The sequence below is a fragment of the Polypterus senegalus genome, chromosome 6, assembly GCF_016835505.1.
Source record: "Polypterus senegalus isolate Bchr_013 chromosome 6, ASM1683550v1, whole genome shotgun sequence".
NCBI lineage: Eukaryota > Metazoa > Chordata > Cladistia > Polypteriformes > Polypteridae > Polypterus > Polypterus senegalus.
In genome coordinates, this window is record NC_053159.1 from 67,726,002 (window position 1) to 67,751,283 (window position 25,282).

The 25,282-nt window shown below is 38.0% G+C and overlaps 1 protein-coding gene across 1 annotated transcript in view; it reads left to right on the plus strand.

Moving 5' to 3' along the window:
* Positions 1 to 15,747, plus strand: part of LOC120530629 (unconventional myosin-X-like) — a 388,518-nt gene extending 372,771 nt beyond the window's left edge. Inside the window, exons 38-40 of the mRNA XM_039755051.1 lie at positions 9,922 to 10,389; positions 12,366 to 12,557; positions 13,971 to 15,747. Of these exons, the coding sequence (XP_039610985.1) occupies positions 9,922 to 10,389; positions 12,366 to 12,557; positions 13,971 to 14,075 (765 nt within the window). The 3' untranslated portion in view covers positions 14,076 to 15,747. The remainder of the gene's footprint in view (positions 1 to 9,921; positions 10,390 to 12,365; positions 12,558 to 13,970) is intronic.
* The last annotated feature ends 9,535 nt before the right edge of the window (positions 15,748 to 25,282 follow it).

A 25,282-nucleotide genomic window follows, 5' to 3' on the forward strand; every position in this document is an offset into this window, starting at 1 on the left:
TTCTTCTTCTGGCAGTCTTCAATCCAAATCCCTAAAGCAGATTCCATCTGGACTACCGCCTTATTACATCCACTTGCAACTCGTTTTGCACCCAGGTTAAAAGGACACTGCGGCTGTAGATCTTATATTCCTTTCCTACTTTTTAAATAGAAAGAATCGTAGCCTCATTGATGCCGTAATGGCATCCTACAGCGGTGTAGCTTTTCCCATCCTTCAGCATATCCAAAACGTTTACCTTTTTGCCAATCGTTAACATCTTCCGTTGGTGCTTGGGCACGGCCCTTGAAGGAGCAGCAGGAGCAGATCGTTTTGGAGCCATAATGAAGGGCTTGACTATGCACAAAGATAAACACAAAAGAGCAAAAAAGTCAACTCTTTACACAGCGAAACACGTTGATGCTAAATGAGTGAGACGAGACTTCCTGGTTAACACTGCATTCAGCACACAGGAACTTAACTGATTGCTCTGATTGGTTAGCTTCTCAGTCATCCGCCAATAGCGTCCCTTGTATGAAATCAACTGGGCAAACCAACTGAGGAAGCATGTACAGGAAGTAAAAAGACACATTGTCCGCAGAAGCCGAGAAGCAGTGAAAAATCTGCGTTATATATTTAGTTATGCTTACATATAAAATGCGTGATAGTATGAAGCCGCGAAAGTCGAAGCGTGATATAGCAAGGGATTACTGTGTATACAGTGGTGTAAAAAACTATTTGCCCCCTTCCTGATTTCTTATTCTTTTGCATGTTTGTCACACAAAATGTTTCTGATCATCAAACACATTTAACCATTAGTCAAATATAACACAAGTAAACACAAAATGCAGTTTTTAAATGATGGTTTTTATTATTTAGGGAGAAAAAAATCCAAACCTACATGGCCCTGTGTGAAAAAGTAATTGCCCCCTTGTTAAAAAATAGCCTAACTGTGGTGCATCACACCTGAGTTCAATTTCCATAGCCACCCCCAGGCCTGATTACTGCCACACATGTTTCAATCAACAGATCACTTAAATAGGAGCTGCCTGACACAGAGAAGTAGACCAAAAGCACCTCAAAAGCTAGACATCATGCCAAGATCCAAAAAAATTCAGGAACAAATGAGAACAGAAGTAATTGAGATCTATCAGTCTGGTAAAGGATATAAAGCCATTTCTAAAGCTTTGGGACTCCAGCGAACCACAGTGAGAGCCATTATCCACAAATGGCAAAAACATGGAACAGTGGTGAACCTTCCCAGGAGTGGCCGGCCGACCAAAATTACCCCAAGAGCGCAGAGACGACTCATCCGAGAGGTCACAAAAGACCCCAGGACAACATCTAAAGAACTCCAGGCCTCACTTGCCTCAATTAAGGTCAGTGTTCACGACTCCACCATAAGAAAGAGACTGGGCAAAAACGGCCTGCATGGCAGATTTCCAAGCGCAAACCACTGTTAAGCAAAAGAACATTGGGGCTCGTCTCAATTTTGCTAAGAAACATCTCAGCGATTGCCAAGACTTTTGGGAAAATACCTTGTGGACTGATGAGACAAAAGCTGAACGTTTTGGAAGGCAAATGTCCCGTTACATCTGGCATAAAAGGAACGCAGTATTTCAGAAAAAGAACATCATACCAACAGTAAAATATGGTGGTGGTAGTGTGATGGTCTGGGGTTGTTTTGCTGCTTCAGGACCTGGAAGGCTTGCTTTGATAGATGGAACCATGAATTCTACTGTCTACCAAAAAATCCTGAAGGAGAATGTCCGCCATCTGTTAGTCCACTCAAGCTGAAGCGATCTTGGGTGCTGCAACAGGACAATGACCCAAAACACACCAGCAAATCCACCTCTGAATGGCTGAAGAAAAACAATGAAGACTTTGGAGTGGCCTAGTCAAAGTCCTGACCTGAATCCAATTGAGATGCTATGGCATGACCTTAAAAAGGCGGTTCATGCTAGAAAACCTTCAAATAAAGCTGAATTACAACAATTCTGCAAAGATGAGTGGGCCAAAATTCCTCCAGAGCGCAGTAAAAGACTCATTGCAAGTTATCATAAGCGCTTGATTGCAGTTATTGCTGCTAAGGGTGGCCTAACCAGTTATTAGGTTCAGGGGCAATTACTTTTTCACACAGGGCCATGTAGGTTTGGATTTTTTCTCCCTAAATAATAAAACCATCATTTAAAAACTGCATTTTGTGTTTACTTGTGTTATATTTGACTAATGGTTAAATGTGTTTGATGATCAGAAACATTTTGTGTGACAAACATGCAAAAGAATAAGAAATCAGGAAGGGGGCAAATAGTTTTTCACACCACTCTGTGTGTGTGTGTGTATGTAGATATGTATGTATGTATATATATGTATATGTACAGTATGTATGTATATATATATATGTATATATGTATATATATGTATGTATATATGTATATATATGTATGTATATATGTATATATATGTATGTACAGTATATGTATATATATGTATATATATGTGTATATGTATGTGTGTATGTATATATATGTATATACTGTATTTTTGTGTGTATATGTATATATATGTATACAGTACAGGCCAAAAGTTTGGACACACCTCCTCATTCAATGTGTTTTCTTTATTTTCATGACCATTTACATTGGTAGATTCTCACTGAAGGCATCAAAACTATGAATGAACACATGTGGAGTTATGTACTTAACAAGAAAAGGTTAAATAACTGAAAACATGTTTTATATTCTAGTTTCTTCAAAATAGCCACCCTTTGCTCTGATTACTGCTTTGCACACTCTTGGCATTCTCTCCATGAGCTTCAACAGGTAGTCACCTGAAATGACTATGTGTGTATATATATATATATATATATATATGTATATATGTGTATATATATATATATATATATATATATATATATATATATATATATGTTTATATTAGAATTAGAATTAGAACAATCTAGACGAGAACAGGCCATTCAGCCCAACAAAGCTCGCCAGTCCTATCCACTTGCTTCCTCCAAGAAAACATCAAGTCGAGTTTTGAAAGTCCCTAACGTCTTACTGTCTACCACACTACTTGGTAACTTATTCCAAGTGTCTATCGTTCTTTGTGTAAAGAAAAACTTCCTAATGTTTGTGCGAAATTTACCCTTAACAAGTTTCCAACTGTGTCCCCGTGTTCTTGATGAGCTCATTTTAAAATACAAGTCTCGATCCACTGTACTAATTCCCTTCATAATTTTAAACACTTCAATCATGTCACCTCTTAATCTTCTTTTGCTTAAACTGTAAAGGCTCAGCTCTTTTAATCTTTCCTCATAATTCAACCCCTGTAGACCTGGAATCAGCCTAGTCGCTCTTCTCTGGACCTTTTCTAGTGCTGCTATGTCCTTTTGTAGCCTGGAGACCAAAACTGCACACAGTACTCAAGATGAGGCCTCACCAGTGCATTATAAAGGTTGAGCATAACCTCCTTGGACTTGTACTCCACAGATCGTGCTATATAACCTAACATTCTGTTAGCCTTCTTAATGGCTTCTGAACACTGTTTGGAAGTTGATAGCTTGGAGTCCACTATGACTCCTAAATCCTTCTCATAAGGTGTACTCTCGATTTTCCGACCGCCCATTGTGTATTCAAACCTAATATTTTTACTTCCTATGTGTAATACTTTACATTTACTGACATTAAATTTCATCTGCCACAAATCTGCCCAAGCCTGTATGCTATCCAAGTCCTTCTGTAATGATATAACGGATTCCAAATTATCTGCTAATCCACCTATCTTGGTATCATCTGCAAACTTAACCAGCTTGTTACTTATATTCCTATCTAAATCATTTATATATATTAAAAATAGCAGCGGCCCTAGCACTGACCCCTGTGGAACACCACTCTTAACATCGCCAGTTCTGATGAGGTTCCTCGCACCATCACCCTCTGCTTCCTGTGTCTGAGCCAATTCTGCACCCATCTAAAAACATCACCCTGAATTCCCACTTCTTTTAACTTGATGCCCAACCTCTCATGTGGCACCTTATCAAATGCTTTCTGAAAGTCCAGATAAATAATATCATAAGCTCCACTTTGATCGTATCCTTTTGTTGCCTCCTCATAGAATTCCAACATGTTAGTAAAACACGACCTCCCCCTTCTGAACCCATGCTGACTGTTCAGAATAACTCCTGTCCTTGTCATGTGTTGCTCAATCTTATCCTTAATAATTCCTTCCATTAATTTTCCTGTGATGCTTGTTAAGCTTACTGGCCTATAGTTGCTTGGATCTGCCCTGTCACCCTTTTTATATAATGGGATGATATTTGCCATTTTCCAGTCCTTTGGAATCTCTCCAGTGCACAGTGACTTCCTAAAAATATGTGTCAAGGGTTTATATATGTACTCACTAGCCTCCTTAAGAACACGAGGATAAATATTATCTGGGCCTGGTGATTTGTTTGATTTCATCTTATTTAATCTGAGCAGCACTTCTCCCTCTACAATTTCCAAATCCCTCAGTACCTCCTTAGTAGTTGTGTTTACCTCTGGCAGGTTATCCACTTGCTCACTTGTAAACACCTCAGAAAAATGTAAGTTTAGGGCATCTGCTATTTCATTGTCTGTATCTTTTAATTCCCTTTACTATTCCTGATGAACTTGACCTCCTCCTTAACTGTTCTTTTACTACTAAAATACTGAAAGAATCTCTTGGGGTCTTCTTTCGCCTTATCTGCTATATTCCTCTCCAACTGTCTTTTAGCCTCTCTGATATCCTTCTTAATGGTTGCCCTCATTTCTCATACGCTACGGTTCTCTTTGCAGTCATTAGTCTTATATGCCTTATACAGCAGTTTTTCCTTTGCAACTTCTTTTTAAATCTTTATTAATCCATCGTGGAGTTTTTTAGTTTCCTATTACTTCCAAATTTAGGTATGTATCTGTCCTGCATTACATGTAAAACATTTTAAACCTGTTCCACTGCTCCTCGACTGTCTCCACATTTAAAAGCTTATCCCAGTCTATCCTACTTAGACTTTGTCGCATCTGCTCAAAATTAGCCCTACTAAAGTTCAACTTAACAATTTTAGTCTTTGCATCTGTACTCTTACAAAATACTGAGAATTGTATTACATTATGGTCACTTGACCCTAGTGGTTCAATCACCTCTACACCCTCAATTCTATCCTGATTATTACAGAATACTAAATCCAGATAGGCTTCACCCCTTGTTGGTGCTTTAACATGCTGTGTTAAAAAACAGTCGCTGATTACTTCTAAAAACTCCTGCTCTTGTGCTCCTCCATCTGTAAGGTTATCCCAGTTAATATTTGGATAATTAAAGTCCCCCATGACTATAATATCCCCTGTAAACTTGCCTTTTGATATTACTAAAAGATGTGTGTTGAAATTACTGTCTGAATTGGGTGGTCTATAACACACTCCTAAAATGAGACCTTTTCCCTAATATTTTCCAGGCGAAGCCACATGTCCTCACTAAGATGGGGCTCATCATCCAACTGAAGATGACTTACATTTAATTCCTGTTTGGCATAAACAGCAACCCCACCTCCTTTTCTGTTCTGTCTATCCTTCCTAAAAATGTGTATCCCTCTATGTTACACTCATCCCCATCTTTGTTATTTAGCCAGGTTTCCGTTATTGCTATAATATCATAATTGTGCTCTGCTACATACAACTCCAACTCACTTACCTTATTTTTGATACTTCTAGCATTAAGGCAAGCTATTTTTAATGTGTTAATCCTTCTATCTTTACGTGTTTGCTTAAAATTTACATTACTATGCATTTTTATTTCTACACCATTGTTTGTTCTTCCATGTATAGATCTAAATCTGGCCTGTCCTAAACTCCCTGCCCCCATTCCCTAGTTTAAACAATCCTCGACTAGCCTACACATACGCCTCCCCAATACATTGGTGCCCCTCCGGTTCAGATGTAACCCGTCACGGCGGAACAGGTCCCATCTGTTCCAAAAGGAGTCCCAATGCCCCATAAACCTATACCCTTCTACCCTGCACCAAGATTTGAGCCACGCGTTAAGCCTTCTAATCTCCTCAATCTTACCTGGACTGGCGCTGGCACAGGCAGAACTTCGGAGAAGACTACCTTGTCAGTTCTGCTCCTCAGCCTGGTACCTAACTCTTTGAATTTGGATCGCAGAACTGACAGACTACCCTTATGTATGTCATTTGTTCCAACGTGGACAATGACAACTGGATCCACCCCCGCTCTGGCCAAGAGCCTATCCACCCTTCCAGGGAGGTCTCCCACCTGTGCTCCCGGAAGGCAACACACCGTCTGAGACTCTCTCTCTCTGGAGCACACCTGCGCTTCAATCCCCCTAATGATTGAGTCCCCAACTATCACTACCTCTCTCTTTTTGGGAACTGGTTTTGAGGTGGCCCGTTGGGGCTCCTCAACCCTGCCTACCACCTCAGAATTATCAGAGTCACCGTCCAGCTCCGCCAGGACATGATAACGGTTAGACACTTCTAATTCTGGGGTTGATGCCCCCGGACAGTGTGCACCCTTTACCTTACGCCTTGCGACCGTGACCCACCTATTCCTACCTGTCTGGTCTGGAATCTCCTCCGCGCCACCTTAGGGGTGCACACTATCTCTCTAAAGGACACCTGGGCCAAGTCCGCCAATTCTCTATTACAACGCAGGTCAGCCAACTCCTCCTCCAGTTCAGCGACCCTGAGCTCGAGGTGCTGGATCAGCTGGCATCTCTTGCAGATGTAGCCCTCATAGACAACTGGCTCTTCCAAACCATCATCTAAAAAGTCCAACATCCAACAGGACTTGCATTGCACTGGCCTCATTATTAAAATTTGATTTGGGATTACTAAGCTGCCTTAACTATATATATATATATTTTTTTTTTCTTAAAATTAAATTTCTTCTTCTTTCAGCTGCTCCTTAACTTAAATGGTAACACTAAGATCTGCTACAGATATTTTACACCTTTTCCCCTTAAGCTCCTGTACTGTTCTCCCTCTCAGCTGCCTGCTGTTTGCCTTTCTATGAGGTTAACTTTACTTTTCTCTGTCTCTTTAACTTTGCGCTCTTCTTACTTATAAGCTCTTCATTCGCACTGTTTGCATTCCCCCGTATTAATGAACCAATACGCTGTCGCCCACTTAACTGTTCTGCCTCTGGACCGCTAAGGACTGTTTAATCTAAAATAAACAAATAAATAAAACTTTACTACCTTATTTGCTCCTACTGCTCCTTGTGCCTGATCGGTGTCTTAACGCAGGCCGCTTACCTGCGCACTACTGAGTTTCCACCTTTTACTGCTTTGAAGTCAGCCGCGGCCTTTTTTTCTTTTCCTTTAAACTAAGGAATCGCTGTTACGACGACGCGGTTATTTATTTACAAATGCCGATATCAGTTACTGCTGCTTTCTACCCTGCCGCCTGGATGCTAATTCAAATACAGATAACAAGAAAAGAACAAGTACAAATACAAATAACTTTTCCAAGCGCACTTCCAAACACCCAGCTACTTTTGCTCTTGTGCGGGCGAAAAAAAACCCTTCTAAAGGGGAAAAAACTTTAAAAATTCCCACACGGTTCCTTAGGGGCAACCAAAACCCAAGTTTTAAGAGCAAAATGTATTTTTTTTAATGTAAATCTCACACCACAGAACAAACCAACAACTCTCAACAGACTCTAGCGTTTGCAAAGCACACGTGACTAGGAGAGTCAGGAAATGGTATCAGTAGAGACAAAACCTCAAGGCAGAAATTCTGCTCAAATATATATGTATATATATATATATATATATATATACATATATATATATATATATACATATACATATATATATGTATATATACATATATGTATATATATGTATATATATGTATATGTATATGTATATGTATATGTGTATATATATGTGTATATATATATATGTATATATGTATATATATATATATATATATATGTATATATGTATATATGTATATATATATATATATATACTGTATATATGTGTATTTGTGTGTGTGTATATATATATATGTATATATTGTCACGCTTGGGTCACAGATTTGCACAGAGACACTCGAGATTGTGGAAATAAGAAGGATTTTTATTTAAACTCTGCAAACAAACATTTGTCACTTCAAACTTGCTCCTTGACAAAGATGACAGTTTCGTCTTTCAATTAAGGGTTTAAGAATTTCTTCTTCTTCGAATGTATATGCGTCAGGAGCAGAGGCAGTCTGAAAGAGAGAGAAAGCAAAACAAATCAATACCAAATCTGACAGGCGCTGCGCACAGCTTTTAAGTTGGCAGAGGGCCGCGCGAGGCTTGTATTACGCGTTATAGTGCAAGGATAAGGAGCAATGTGAGGGTAGTCAGTGTTTCAGGCTTTGTGGTTTTCCCAGGGGTGTCTGTCTCTATTTGGGGTGCGATCAGCCCTCCAGCTCACAATATATATATTTTTACAGTCAACTCTTGACATACGACCGGCCTGACATGCAAACTACTTGATTTACAACCAAAATCTTTGTTTTGATTTACGACCAACATCTTGCATTACGACCTGAATGCGGTCGTGTGTAACTGCCTGTGCGATTGTTAACAAACAGCCGAGAGCGTTCGTAAGCGTCAGTCGGAGCCCATATACATGTGTTTGTGGACGTAATTTCGGTCAGTGCACTGATTTATATTTATAATTCACTAAGATCATGGCAAGCAATACGCATAATTGCTAAGGAAGGAAGAGAAGGTAACGAAGGTAAAGAAAGTGATTTAAGTGATGTTAGCTAACGGGCTGGCGTGGCACATGATGATGTCATCAGGCTGAGTCAGCATCGGCTTGCTTTGGAGTGTATTATTACAGCTGTTAACAACACGACCAGCTTTGAACTGAGTGCTCAACTACTGTCATTAACTTGAGAAACAGCGGTCACAATCGAAACGACAAAGGAAATTGTGCGGAAATATGAGAGTGGCGTTCGTGACTGATCTTGCTAATATGTACAGCATGTCGAAATCCATCATCTCGACAATTTTACAACGAAAAGATTTGCATAAGGAGGCTCCTTTTAAACAATAACCACCTTCCGTTTCATTCTCCTCCTCCTCCCTTCCTGCAGCCCAAAGATGTCAAATTAAATGGTGAGTACAGTATGAAATTGTTGTTTCTGGTAGGCTAGGCACTTTTTATAACTTTTTGGTTAGTACATTAGAAAAAGTATTGGTGTTTTGGTAAATTATGCACATTATACAATCCTTTTTTATTATGAAAAGGTTAAGTAAGTGTTGCTGTGGGAGGTTTGGAGCGCATTATGGGTATTTCCATTATTTCTTATGGGAAAAATAGTCTTGACTTACAAACAACTTGAGTTACAACCAGCCCTCGCGAACGAATTGAGTTTGTAAGTCAAGGGTCCACTGAATATATATATATGTATATATATATAATGTGTATATATATATATATATATATATATAATATATATATAAATATATATATATAATATATATATAATATATATATAAATATATATATATATTATATATATATTATATAATTTGTGTGTATGAGCAGGGAAGCACTGCCCTTGAGCTTTTCACTTTCTCAACAGGGTTTAATTTTAAAGATAATTAAATGAATAGATGTAATATTTGATTTTTTTTAGTCTTGTTCTTTTGATTTTCTTCCAAGGTTAATTTGTCTTGTACGTGTTAATGTTTTTCACATTTAGTGCATTGTGATTATCATGTCATATCAACGTTTTACTTTACCAAAAAAAATCCTATAAAGGCACAATATAAAGCAAAAAATATGTTAAGAGTTTCAATTTCAGTTTTTAAATGAGTTTTATATCTATAAGGAGATATAAAAGGAGAAAAAATAAATAAATTAAAAAAGTAGCCATCTCTGAATCCTATTTCTGTTCCTCCAGGCACATGAAAGCCTAATCAGTGGCCATTTCCCCGCCCCAGAGGAGACCCTCCACCACCTAGCAGCTTTGCGTCTGCAGTATCTACATGGTGAAGTGTGCCCGGCTGGTTGGACTGTGGAAAGCGTTTATCCAGTTGGACGTCTTCGCAGTCGCATTTTGCAGTCCACAAAAAGTAGCAGCTATAGTGGCAGCAGTTTTTCTATGGGATACACCCTGGAACGCCGACGCACCAGTTTTCTGGAAGGCACACTAAGACGAAGCTTTAAAACAGGCTCCATGAAAAAGCAGCGCATAGAAGAGGAACAGATGTTGGAGATGTGGATCAAGGAGGAGCTGTCAGCCACACGGACAAGCATTCTGGAAAAGTGGACAAGGCTTCAGGGAATGCCCCAACTCCAAGCCATGTACAAATACATGTCAATCATAAAGGAATGGCCTGGGTACGGGTCTACTCTGTTTGATGTGGAGGTAAGATCTCTTTCTTTTGCTAGTATTGAGAGTGATGACTTTCCAATATAATTTATTGTGCTGTATTAAATGTTTTAATTTTATTGCTCAGTATCCTAAGATGACAGGATAGGATGTGGCCCTCTGAAAGGACTGTAGTGTTACACCCTCATCCCATTGGTTGATTGACATCTTTGAAGTTTGCCTAGCATGAATAATTGTATGTGTGCGCCATGCATTGGACTGGCATCCCATTATGAATAGGTTTCAGGTTCTGGTAACCTTGAACTGGATTAATTATTTCAAAAATGAGTTTGTTTGTAAAGTATTTGGTAAGACGGAAGATCCAGTTCAATTCTGTGCAATCAGGGGTAGCTTTAAGTTTTACTAATGAAGATAACAAGTTAGCCATTCAAAATGAAAAAAGGCTAATTGTGGATTTGTAGTGCAAAACCAAATTAGTAAAACACTACAGCTTTGTATAGCACATGTGGAGTAACTCAATGCCAGAATTAGTGTGGGTAAAACAAGCACCTGTCCTTTTACAATCGATTTAGCTTTTGTCTTTAAATGAGACCTTTTTCTATTAAATTTGAACTATGTTTGAATAGCAACATTTTTATCTGACAGCCCTAATCTGTACTGAACTGCTAAAACTAGATTTTAGTGCTTTCGGTGGTTAAAAGTAAAGTGGAGCTGTCAGGATGATTTCAAGGCCTGGTGAATGCGGATACTGTGTTATTGAAAGAGAAGCTAGGCCCAATGCAAAACTGGAGCCCACCTTACATCTGGTGATGGAGAAGAGCCTGAATTTCTTTGCACACGTGGTGCACTTTGGCATTAAAGTGCGTGTGTTTTGTGTAAGACCCCTTTGTTACTTTTAACAGTATGTGGAAGTTGAGACCCAGTGCCCTTCATTTGGACACCTGCGAAACCAGGCAACAGGAAGCTTCATCACAGAAATCTTTATTACTCTTCGAAGAGGGAGCCCTTCATACAGCAGCTTGCACCAAAGACTCACCTCTTCCTTTGTTTTCTTACAGTTTTTAGAAGCTCTTCTTTAAATAGAAAAGTATTGGCATTTAATATGATTGGTCCTGTAATACAGCAGTGTACTAGACTCTCAGCACATTCACTATCACACAGCACAATTTCCTGCATGCTGGTCGTTAGCAGTCAACCTGTTATCTGGCACAGGCTGTCGGCTTTGAGCAACCCCTTACTAAAGACCAGCTGCAGTTACCAAATGGCATAAAAATCTTAATGCTTTAAATTCACAATTCAGACTCCAAAAGTATCGACTCATTTCCTTTGCTAAACAATTTATACATAACTTCTTTTGACATTACTGATACAACGTAAGGGGACAATAAAGAAATAGAATGATCAAAGCTCATTGTCACAGAAAAATGTGAAAAGTATCACAGATATTAACATCTCAATAGCTTTCTTTTCCCAAAACTGTCTTTCAGTTTCTATCACCTATTTTACTGACATTTATTATAAAAGTTTTCACTAAACCACCTCATCAGCCTACTTTTTTGTGTTTTGTCAGCCCTGAAACTGTACAAGTGTTGGGTCTAGTTTGCCATGTGTTCCATTGTCCCTTTTTTTTGTGTAGCTTGAACATCTTAAGATGCTTTGCTTATTGCCGTTCACACCTAGGTCTTGGCAGTCAACTGGTGCAACAAAGAATTTGGCAAGAAGGAAGACATCTTTGCCTGTATTTGTTTTACAGTTTGTTTGCATAAATATGTACTGATTATTAACTTATGAAGTATTCTGCCAGGTTTACCTCTATTTTAACAATGTTCAAAAACCTGTTTTTGTACAGTGATGTCACCAACTGCACAGATAAAGGCATTGCCACCCATCCAAGCTTAGCTGATCAATTTCCTGTTGTGTCCACCCAGCCTGAGGTCTTGGTTATGAGCTACAACAGATGTTACAGGCAAACCCTAATTCAGTTCGCGTTTTCTTCTGTTTTATCCTTACAGTGCAAGGAAGGTGGATTCCCACATGACTTATGGCTTGTGGTTAGTGCAGAGAATGTGTCCCTCTATAAGCGTGGGGACCCCAAGCCTCTGGAAACTTTTCCTTACGAGCACATTGTTTTCTTTGGTGCTCCTCAACCCAGCACCTACAAACTCACAGTAGATGAGCGAGAAATGTTTTTTGAAACACCTCAAGTAAGTACTTTATAATTAATCCTGAAATCCTTCATTGATTGAATGTACCCACTCTCACAAAAGATTTTTACTGGTGTGTGTGTGTTGATTAAAACAGTTCAAACCCACTTATTCAGTCATGCATAAAGCAGGAACCAGCCCTGGAAAGGGCAGTAGTCAATTGCAGACACACTTTTGTACAAACACACTGACATTTGCACCGAACCAATTTAAATTTACACACCTTTTGGGCCTTTTTTTTTTTTGAGGAAAGCCCAAACAGACATGAGGAAATATCACAGACGGTGAGTGAGCATTGTGTTTGTGATCAACTCTAGTTGAACCTGCACGTGTTTTGTTGTCTAGAGGTTTACCTCTAATATATAAATGCACACTTCTGTTATGAGAGCTCTTGTCCATGTTTGGTTCTTAATACTGCTATGCAGGCTTAAGACTAATCTAACTCTCTTGTGCTTCCAAGCAAGAGTTTACTCTGGAGCAAGTTGTTCTTCAGGCATTTTTCTAAATCATTCTCCATAGTTAATGCACATTTGCAATAGTGACTTGAAATACTTGGCAGAATAACTGAAGATACATCATCATTCTGTTGAGGCCAACCCCCACTAGAAAGAACCTTGATCTGGTTTCATCTAAATAGAAATTGCCCATACATAAAGGCTGAAACCCAAATGATAGACAAAAGTAGAATCTTTGTGTTTGTGCCTCCTGCCTATCTAAGAGTACTAGATATACTACTACAGTAGTGTCCTGATACTGTGTTTGCAAATAAGAGAGACACTTTCTGCTTCTCTTTTGTTTGTATTTGTAGCGTGGGGGGATGGCATGCATGACAATGGTGTGGTGGCACATTTGTTAGCACTGCTGCTTCCCAGATACCTGTTCACTGTCTGGGTGCAGTTTTACCATTTTCTATTTTGTTGGGGCACGAAGGGAAGCAGTTTTCTATCACATCTAAAACCTAGCTGCTTAGGTTTACTGCTGACTTTTAACCAGGCCAAAAAAGGTGTGTCTATGGATGTGTTGTGTACTTTGAGAACCCTGTTTTATCTGATTTCCTACTGGAATAGGCTATTGTTGTCAACAACATGAAACAAAACTTTGGAAACTGGATGGATGTGATAAAACCCAAGCTATTTGATTTTTATGAACCATTCTAAATTTGTAATTCTCTATTTTCACTGTAAATCTATTTTTTGCTTTTTAGCCTAAATTGCTATGGTAATCTAGAAATGCAGATAATTTTTTTGCTTGTCATTGAAGGGAATTGAGTTACTTGTGTTCTGTATGAATCATCTGTGTTTGTCTCATTGACAAGAGTGCCATCTGTCTTCCGTCTAGTCCATTGTGTGGCAAGAGTTTTCTTCATGTCTGACATTAATTTATATTAATGTTGTCTCGATTCTTGCATTGCAGGTAGGGGAAATAACCAAAATCATGAAGGCTTACATAAACATGATTGTAAAAAAGCGCTGCAGCATGAAGTCCATGTCTGAACGAGGCAACTCCTGGATGAGGTGATTCACAATGTTCTAGGCTGATGCAACATTACAAACCCATCAGGTTAAGGAGGCTGCAATCAGATAGGGGGTTGTATCAAATGGAAGCTGACTTGTGATTATTGCAACTCATGGAAGGGAAAAGAAGAGGCTATTGAATGATGCAAAACTACTGAAAGCATGCTTCAAAAATCTGAAGTGGCAGTGAAGCTTCTTGATCAATGAATCTCAAAAGGAGAGGTTGTTTGTTTGGTTTTTGGAGTAGTGATGAAATTATGTATATTTTGCACATTTTCTCAGCTGCCTAATGCATTCTCAGTATACAAAAATATGTACCAAAGCTGCAAACTCCGTTCCAGCAACCTATCTTCAGGTTAAGAAGACACGTGATATGGAACTTTAATATGCTTTAATATGAGATATTTAGTAAGTTAATCTTTGTGTCCACATGACTTCCTAATGACGCCCTTAGGACTTTTGTGTATTATATTCTATGAACCTATAAACTAATTGTGGTGTTTTGTTTTGGCCCTGTCTGAGCCTTTGGTTTCTTCTACGTCTGCTCCTAAGCGAAACCTCACTTCAGCACTTTGGAGCATGAAGGAGACCCCTTATAAAATATCAACAACAGAATTTTATGGAGAAAGAAGACAACCATAAGGCTGTTTTAGCAAGATGCAAACCCAATATACTGACTAGCACATTTTTAAATAATGATGATAATAAAAAAAAAAGGGATTTGTTTATTGTTTGTTTAACTACTGGCCACTTATCACTGAGAGCTACCAAGCATATGAGAGGACACCAATGAAGCTTTAAGCACTAAACCAACAATGTTCTTCCAGTTCTCTTTCACAAAGCTAAGGGGCCTTCCTCAGATGACTTGGGATAGCTGTGGTGGCTGCGATGATGTCTAGTGGGTGGCCAGCCATGCAAGTGTAAATGCAGGTTTGCTGTACTTTTATGAGTTCACAGCGCTCAACATCAAGCCATGTGATTTTTACATTTTCTACGAGGTTTTTTTTTTGTTTTTTTTTGCTTTGCTACATTTTGACATTTAAACAAACTACTACTGAATATTACCCCTTTAACACTGTTCTTTCGGCCTTGTGTCCCTTTCTAGACAAGCATGATGATTCTTGAATTAACTCTTCACTCCGCACTGGTTCTTATGTGTAATGCAGTCAGGTACAGACACAATTTCTAGTAATCTTTTGATAACATAGCCTTCCATGGGAGTACACTTGAGACCGTCATGAAAGAGAAGACTGTGATAAGAAAAGGGAATGACTCCTATGTATACTTGGGTCTTTATGCCTTAATGACACTTGCTGCTTTTTTTTTTTTTCCTCTGTAAAATGCCTTTCCCTTTTGAGAGGAACATGTACTGTCTGATGTTAACACCTTGGTTGCCCAGTTTATTTATTTTTTATTTTTTTTGACCATAACTTATTTTTATGAGTTGTGCTATTACCTTTTTATCCCTGACCCTACCAGGGAATCTGTAATAAGTAAAAGTTGACCTTTGTGGTTATAATCCTTGTTTTTAAGCAAGGATATATTTTATATCTATAAATCTTATTAGAATTCAATCTGTCCATGCCTTCAGCTCTGTGAATGAACCAGATAATAAGCAACACTGTAAAGGAGGTGGCAGAGTAAAGTGAGATAACATTGATAACTCTCAATGGGGCTGGGGGTATTTATTATTTCCAAATGGGTAAGGAATATTATATTGTCCTAGAAATGAAGATGGTTTGTGCATGTGATTTACCCTGACCTCTGTCAATTGGACTGGTTTATAAATAGTTTCTGGTTTTTTTTCAGGATGAAGACCTCTTTTGTAGGTATTTTTTTAATCCTTATTAGCCCACATTGCCCCACCAATCTCCTATTTTCTTTCCTGTTGTTGCACAGAGGTTCTCTAGGTTAGCTGCAGGCAGCAATCCAGAGTAAGAATGTACTCTTTATGATAGATTGTTTCATTTTTTTTTTTTTTTTGTAACTGGCTTTACAATTGCTTTTAATAAATTATTGAATTCTGCATTGTATATTTTTGTTCATTTCTGTATATATTATATAATTAGGAAGTATCTGCTGCTTCACTAAAAAAGTTTTTATATATATATATATATATATATATATATACACACACACACACACATACAGTAGAGTCTCGCTTATCCAACATAAATGGTCCGGCAGAACGTTGGATAAGCAAAAATGTCGGATAATGGGAGGTGTTAAGAAAAAGCCAATTAAACGTCAAACTATGTTATAATTTTACACTTTACGAACCTCGGTTTACAAGCGTCTCTGGACACGTACAAATCGGGTTTTGACCAAAAAGTTTGCCAAACTATTGCATCTGTTCACAAACACACACTAGGTATACGAGCGAGCCAGTTTCCCTTTCGGTTTGTGTGTGCCGATTTCCGCACGTGTTCAGTCCCTCCCTGTGCATTCCCTGTGCAGCAAGAGAGACAGCGCGAGAGAAACACACTCACAGACAGACACACATGCGCGCGCAAGATCTTTAAAATGTATGTTTTGCTGATTATGGGAAGAGTGTTTCCTTTTAATATTTTTCACCTCAAAGGGGTGTAGCATCTAGCAAGTGCTTTACCAGAACATACTAAAACTAATTCAAAATCAAATATGTGCAGTTGATTTTTGGATTTTATCCTTAGCATTTAAAATAGTCAATTTTATCTATAATTTGCAACTCCTCCAGACCTAAAATGGAATTTGTAAAGGCTCAAGTGTCAAAGCAGGTATGTGATCATATGATATTGTTCTGATGCTGTTTTACGTCTGAAGTGGAAAGTTGGAATTTCTGAGTTCCTAGTCAAAATGTTCAACTGGAACGCTCCCTTAAATTGAATTTCCAACTCAGAAACTCCAGGCTGGTCTGTCAAGTCCGAGTTTGTCCGACTTCAGATCTTGACGTCAATCCAAATTGGTAACGTACACTGTGAACTTTAGTGAGAGCTGTAGTATTTATTGTTTGTTAGTAATTCTTTCTGTTTGTGTCTCATTAAATCACTTGTACATGCACTACTGTCCAAACTCTTATATGTGGACATATTGCCTCAGTTGTTGGATGTGGTGTTGTCATCTGGTATTTATTCCAATGGAGCTAGTACAACAAAGGTTTTCCTGGACATGTCCATATTCCTCTTCTGAATATTTTACACTAATGCGATCTTTTCATCTTTGATGTCATTCCTAGCTTTGACATCCCACTTCCAAAGTAAATGCAGCATGAAATTACATAGGGCCAAAAATGCAGAAAATAAAAACGTTTTATTATAAGAGAATAAAACAAAAGTAATCTGAAAGAAAAGCAATACACACCTACTACAGTTGTATTGCCTTATTAATAGAAAAGCCCTTTTTGTTTTTGGGGCCATCCATTTATGACTCTGTCTAGTGGCTGCTGGTGTTCTTCCGACCCTAAACTCCAGTTAACTTTTATTGGAATACTAGCAGAATACCCGCGCTTCGCAGCGGAGAAGTAGTGTGTTAAAGAAGTTATGAAAAAGAAAAGCAAACATTTTAAAAATAACGTAAGATGATTGTTAATGTAATTGTTTTGTCATTGATATGAGTGTTGCTATATATATATATATATATATATATATATATATATATATATATATATATATATATATATATATATATATATATATATATATATATAAAAGGCAAAGCCCTCACTCACTCACTGACTCATTCACTGACTCATCACTAATTCTCCAACTTCCCGTGTGGGTGGAAGGCTGAAATTTGGCAGGTTCATTCCTTACAGCTTCCTTACAAAAGTTGGGCAGGTTTTATATCGAAATTCTACGCGTAATGGTCATAACTGGAAGCAGTTTTCTCCATTTACTGTAATGGAGATGAGCTTCAACGCCGGGGCGGAGTTTCGTGTGACATCATCACGCCTCCCACGTAATCACGCAGTACATAGAAAACCAGGAAGACCTCAAAAAGCGCTGAAGAAAACATGCATTATATAATTGAGAAGGCAGCTAAACAATAAGAAGCGAAGCGAAAGTGACATATACAACCATATTCATGAGTTCTGCTACTGAAACAAAGCACGATGTAAACCTACACTTTAAATTAAGTTCATAGACAGGCTGCGCTGGCGTTTGTAATTTAGTGCCTGCCCATATAAGGCCGTCCGTCAGCGGCAATCCAATAGCAAACTGCCACGGGTAAATATTCACGGGTGAAGGACTGTGCTTATGGAGAGGAAGATGAGATGGTCAGGGTGGTGTTTGACACAAACTCAGCGAAACTGCAGAGAAAGTTTTAAGTGCCAGGACTAAGGTAACATTAAATACAGCCATGGACATAGCAGATGGCACCAGCACAGCTGGGAACCTTCGATGCATGTACACCGAGCGGCTCACGGAACTGACGAGTGCACAGATAAAAGGCAACAGTTCCAAAGAGCGCTGAACAAAACCGAATTACACAATTGAAAAGGCAGCAAAAATATGAAGCGCCTGATAAGCATATTCATAAATCCAACTACTGCGGAAACAAAGCACACGTTGGAAAAGTCAATGTCCCGCTAAAGGAAGACAGTGTAAAAAACCCGTGCATGCAGTGTGTCAGGTCTCAGATAAAGAAGAAGACGAGCTGTTTATTGATGCAGTAAGAAACGAATCGATGAATGAAACCTGTCATCTTTACAACGATTGACAAACACGGAATGTAACTTGAACACAACACATCCTACAAATACGAACCTGATTGAAAGAAATAATGATAATCAAATCCTTGATGACAGCAACACTCAGTAACACTCACAAAACAAATACTGTATATTGACAGTCATGTTACGTTATTTTTAAAATGTTCCCTTTTCTTTTCTAGCTTTTTAACACACTACTTCTCCGCTGATACGGGTATATATATATGTATATATATATATAACCCGATCTACATACTCGAATAATGGATACTTTATTCGCCATCAATGATTGTTTTGGTAAAGCCATACTCAGTGTATTCATTAGATGAACGGTAAAAAGTAAGGGCAGGAGGATGACTTATTGAGGCATGCAGGCTGTAGTCGCGTCAACTCTATCTGAATTGCGATCACATTTGAAAAATATATCTTTTCAAGTTCTATTTAGTCCATATGTGTCAAACTCAAGGGCCGGGCCACATCCGCCCGGCGTAATTATATCCGCCCGAGATCATTTTATATACTGTATTATTGTTATTAAAGCCCGGTATATGAAGCGCTGGTAACACAATAAACTACAGATCCCATAATGCAGCGCTTCAGCTGCCTTGCCAACAGTTACGCGTTAATCAAGTCTACCTTAAGATGCTGCAAGTTATTCCGAAGCTAGCTCACACGATGCTGAAGAGAAAAGTTGATTCTGAAAATAGAGCCTTTAAAACCGATGGGAGGCTGAGTATATGTTTACTGAACCCGTGTGTCTCATTTGTGGAGCTAATGTGGCTGTAATTACAGAATTTAATCTAAGACGGCACTATAAAACAAAACATCAGGGTAACCTGAAAGACCTGAATGCAATGCAGAAGATACAGAAAGCAGAAGAATTAAATAAGAATCTGACAACTTCAGCGGACGTTTTACCCTGCACAATCACAAAGTGATTTCAATTGAAGCTGCTTTTATGGGAGACACAACCACTTGCCCCACTTTCCCTGTTGCCAAGTAATGTTAAACCAAGTCGTCACTACGGTGTTCCCAAACACGCACTTTGCTGATAAACTGAGCGCACTGAGTTTGCACGGCGCTTTGGTGACTTTGAAGAACAAAAAGTCCGTCTACATGCGGCTCGAACCTTGTGCATGTTTGGTAGCACATATCTGTGTGAGAAGCTCTTCTCAGTGATAAAGACTAACAAAACAGCACACAGGAGTCACCTCACTGATGAGCACCTGCAATCCATCCTGAGAATCTCCACAACACAGAACCTCACACCAAACAGAAACGAACCTGTGGCCAAAAAGATGCCAGGCGTCCAGCTCTAAAATGACATATGAGCAAAGACAACTGAATGATTTGATTTGTTATTGCTGAAAGGAACACATTTTATTTATATTTCCAGGTTTTGTTATGCAGCATGTTCATATTTGAATTTGTATAATTTTGACAGGATATATTTTTATGGAGAGCAAAATCTTTTGGGATATTTAAAATCTAAGTTTATTTTTATATATAAAATTACATAAGAGTAAAGAAATTTGAATGTTTGTTCTTTTAATGTTTACTTTATTTCTAACTTGTATAATTTAGACAGGATATATTTTTATGGAGAGCAAAATATTATAAGTTGTTTAAGGTTTGAGTTGATTTATTCAGGAATAATATTCCTGTCTGTTTTTACCATTCCTACCAAAGATATTTCTGTCGACTAAATAAAAATTCCTTCTATTTAAAATTTAAATAGAACTTGAACAAATACGATAGTTCATAATATCCACGCAGACTTGCACGTAAGAGCGGGTGTCATCCGTTTTAACAAACAGCGTATTGCACTGATCTGAAATAGCTGTGTGTGTATATATGTAGATATGTATGTATATGTATATATATGTTTATATATGTGTGTGTGTATGTGTGTATATATATATATATATATATATATATATATGTATTTGTGTGTATATATGTGTGTGTATGTATATGTATGTGTATATGTATAGATATGTATATATATATATATATATATATGTTTGTGTGTGTGTGTAAATATATATATATATGACAACAACACTCATCACTCGCAACAGTGACAAAACAATTACATTGACAATCATGTTACGTTATTTTCAAAATGTTTCCTTTTCTTTTCATTACTTCTTTAACACACTACTTCTCCGCTGAAGCTGGTATTTTGCTAGTATATATATATATATATATATATATACACATCTATACACATATATATATACAGTTATATATATATATATATATACACATATACACACATACATATATATACATATACATATATATACACATACTGTATATATACACACACATATATATACATACTGTATATACAACATATACATATCTACATATATACTGTATATACACATATATATACAAATGTACATATATATATCTACATATATATATATTAGGGGTGGGACTCGATTAAAAAAATTAATCCAATTAATTAGAGGCTGTGTAAGAATTAATCTTGATTAATCGTATGTAATCGTAAGACACGAATTTGCCCCAAATCGCAAATGTTTTTTTTTTTTATTTAAAACGGTTTTAGTGGGCACAGAATCAAATAATAGACATGGACATGAATATTGTAAACTAAAGCTGTTTTAATTTCTGAAAAAAAAAGCCTTTAAACTGCATTTGAATTCAAAACAGAAACAAAATATCATCCCTGGTTAAAATTGGGCAGACTTAAAAATAAAGTGGTAGTTTAAGTACTTTAAGTACATTTGCAGAATAGTATTGTCTTTAAATAATAATAACCAAAATTTCACCATAAAGTGCAGTTTTTCTTCTTAAAAAAATAAGTCAGAAACATAAAAGGTAATTTGACCAGCTTACTCTTTAAACTCTGAGTAACATTAGCCAAAATTATTTTGTACATTAGGCTAAAACAGTGTGATCATTGAACATTTTGTAATTAGATGTAATTAGAATTACTAACGGTCACGGAAGTCCAATGATCCCCAGTAAGAGCCACAAAGTCCGCTTCTGTAATGCATCTAATTTTGCTTGCTTTTCAGTGTGCACAAAACCATGCTTTTATCAAGGTTCGCCGGGAAGTCGAAATGATCAGTCGAGGAACGCGCTTTATTCCGACTCTAACATTTTTGTAGCTGTGATGTGTGCATCAGTGTAATGGATGTACCAGGAAATCATGCATTGACAAAAGTTCCCGCTTGTTTGGAATTGAAAGTGTGATTAAATGCGCTATTTTTAACGCTGTTATGGAGTACATGCATCAAGCTTCTCAGCTGTGCTTGTGCTAAGAAAGGGAAAATTTTAAAAATAACGTAACATGATTCTGCTAACCTAATATTTTTTCATACGCCCCAAACCAAGGAGATGCTAAGGTAAATGAATCGGTAGCGCTGCATATAGTCAGTACATCCCTCTCGAATCAACCTCGAATGTCGGCGCTAGAGGCTTAAGACTCATACAATTAGCCACAGCGTGTGGCTTGTCTATGCTAAAGTATGTATTGTAGATCGGGTATATATATACATTTATATATATATATATATATATATATATATATATATATATACCCGTATCGCAGTGGAGAAGTAGAAGTTATGAAAAGAAAAGGGAACATTTTAAAAATAACGTAACATGATTGTCAATATACAGTAATTGTTTTGTGAGTGTTATTGAATGTTGCTGTCATCAAGGATTTGATTATCATTATTTCTTTCAATCAGGCTCGTATTTGTAGGATGTGTTCGTTACATTCCGTGTTTGTCAATCGCTGTAAAGATAAGAGGTTTCATTCATCGATTAGTTCCTTACTGCATCAATAAACAGCTCGTCTTCCTTTTATCTGTGATGTGACAAACTGCATGCACGGGTTTTTTTTTTTTTACACTGTCTTCCTTTAGCAGGACATTCACTTTTTCCACCGGTGCTTTGTTTCCAGTAGCTGCACTTATGAATATGATTCTATGTATAAGACGCCATATTTTTTGCTGCCTTCTCAATTGTGTAATTCGGTTTTGTTCAGCACTCTTTGGAACTGTTGCTTTTGTCTGTGCACCGCGCCAGTTCACGGAGCCGCTTGGTGTTCTTGCATCAAGGTTCCCAGCAGTGCTGGTGCCATCTCGTAATGTCAGCTAAGACCCGGCACTTAAAACTTTCTCTCGCAGTTTCAATGAGTTTGTGCCAAACACCACCCTGACCATCTCATCTTCCACTGCATAAGCACAGTCCTTCACACGTGAATATTTACCGGCAGTGTTTGTATTGGATTGCCGCTGATGGGCGGCCTTATATGGGCAGGCACTAAATTACAAACGCTAGTGGTAGCCTATGAACTTAATTTAATATAAACTTACGATTCACGCCGTGCTTTGTTTCCGCAGTAGCTGTACTTATGAATATGCTTGTATGCATCATTTGCTTCATAATGTTTTTCTGCCTTCTCAATTGTGAAATGGCGTTTTGTGCTGATCGCTGTTTGGAGTTCTTCCTTGTGCTCTACGCACTTATGTAGGAGGCGTGATGATGTCACACTAAACTCCCGCGCCATCTCCAACTCAAGACTCCAGTACATTATATGGGGAAAAATAGCTTCCAGTTTTGACCCTTATGCGTAGAATTTCGAAATGAAACCTGCCCAACTTTTGTAAGTAAGCTGTTCCCTACACGGGAAGTTGGAAAATTAGTGAGTGCGTCAGTGAGTGAGTGAGGGCTTTGACCTTTTATTAGTATAGAAGTAACCTCAACATGTTTTGTCAATCACCAATAGTGGATATTCATGATGCATTAGTGCACACTGCTACCACCTGTCAAAGTGAGACTCTTCACTTAATTTACTTATCGACCACCACTGCTATTATCCTCGTTTTTTTTAAACTTCTAAAGAAATCTATTCTGGGATATTCTCTTCTAGCCCTAGCATTATCCCCTTATTGGCCTTATGAACATTAGAACACTCTCTAGACGAAAACAGGCCATTCGGCCCAACAAAGCTTGCCAGTCCTGTCCACTTATTTCTTCCAAGAAAACATCAAGTCCAGTTTTGAAAGTCCCTAACGTTTTACTGTCTACCACACGACTTGGTAGCTTATTCCAAGTGTCTATCGTTCTTTGTGTAAAGAAAAACTCCCTAATGTTTGTGCGAAATTTACTTTTAAGTTTTCAACTGTGTCCCTGTGGACTTGATGAACTCATTTTAAAATAACAGTCTCAATCCACTGTACTAATTCCCTTCATAATTTTAAACACTTCAATCATGTCACCTCTTAATCTTCTTTTGCTTAAACTGTATAGGCTCTGTTCTTTTACTCTTTCCTCAGAATTCAACCCCTGTAGCCCTGGAATCAGCCTAGTTGCTCTTCTCTGGACCTTTTCTAGCGCTGCTATGTGCTTTTTGTAGCCCGGAGACCAAAATTGCACACAGTATTCAAGATGAGGCCTCACCAGTGCATTATAAAGGTTGAGCATAACCTCCTTGGACTTTTACTCCAAACATCATGCTATATATCCCTTCTTAATGGCTTCTGAACACTGTCGGGAAGTCGATAGCTTAGAGCCCACTATGACTCTTAAATCCTTCTCATAAGGTGTACAGTAATCCCTCCTCGATCGCAGGGGTTGCGTTCCAGACCCCCGCGATAGGTGAAAATCCGCGATGTAGAAATTATATGTTTGTATGGTTATTTTTATGTATTTTAAGCCCTTATAAACTCTCCCACACTGTTTATAAATATTCCCTGCAGAGTTATACAGCATAATCCCTTTGTATTCTCTTAGATATTAGGTAAGATTCATTGAAATTATGTATATAAACACACTGTTTATATACAGTAAAACCTAAATATTATTTTAAAGATATTGAGTGTCTCCGATATCACATATGTTACAGCCATTACGATAGACAGGCCACCAGCAATAAATACGTACAACGCAAGAAAAATAGTATACAGTAAATGTGTGTACAGTGACACTAAACATACGTACATGTACTAAGCACTGTAAGCACAAAATTAATTATGGTTACTCACCAACAATGACACGATGACTTGTCCGATAACAATGAGTTTAATTTTACTGCACAACAAAGGAGAGCGTTACAGTTCTTCCAAAGTAGCCACTTGAGGCGATTGTGTAGCACTGCCATTGTTCTTCTTCTGGCAGTCTTCAATGCAAATCCCTAAAGCAGATTCCATCCAGACTACTGCCTTATTACATCCACTTACAACTCGTTTTGCACCCTGGTTAAAAGGACACTGTGGCCGTAGATCTTATATTTCTTTCCTACTTTTAAATAAAAGAATCGTAACCTTCAACAAATCCAAAACGCTTACCTTTTCGCAATCGTAACATCTTCCGCTTATGCTTTGGGCACGGCCCAAGAAGCAGTAGCAGATCGTTTTGGAGCCATAATGAAGGGCTTGACTATGCACAAAGATAAACACAAAAGAGCACAACTCTTTACACAGCGAAACACGTTGATGCTGAATGAGCGAGACGAGACTTCCTGGTTAACACTGCAT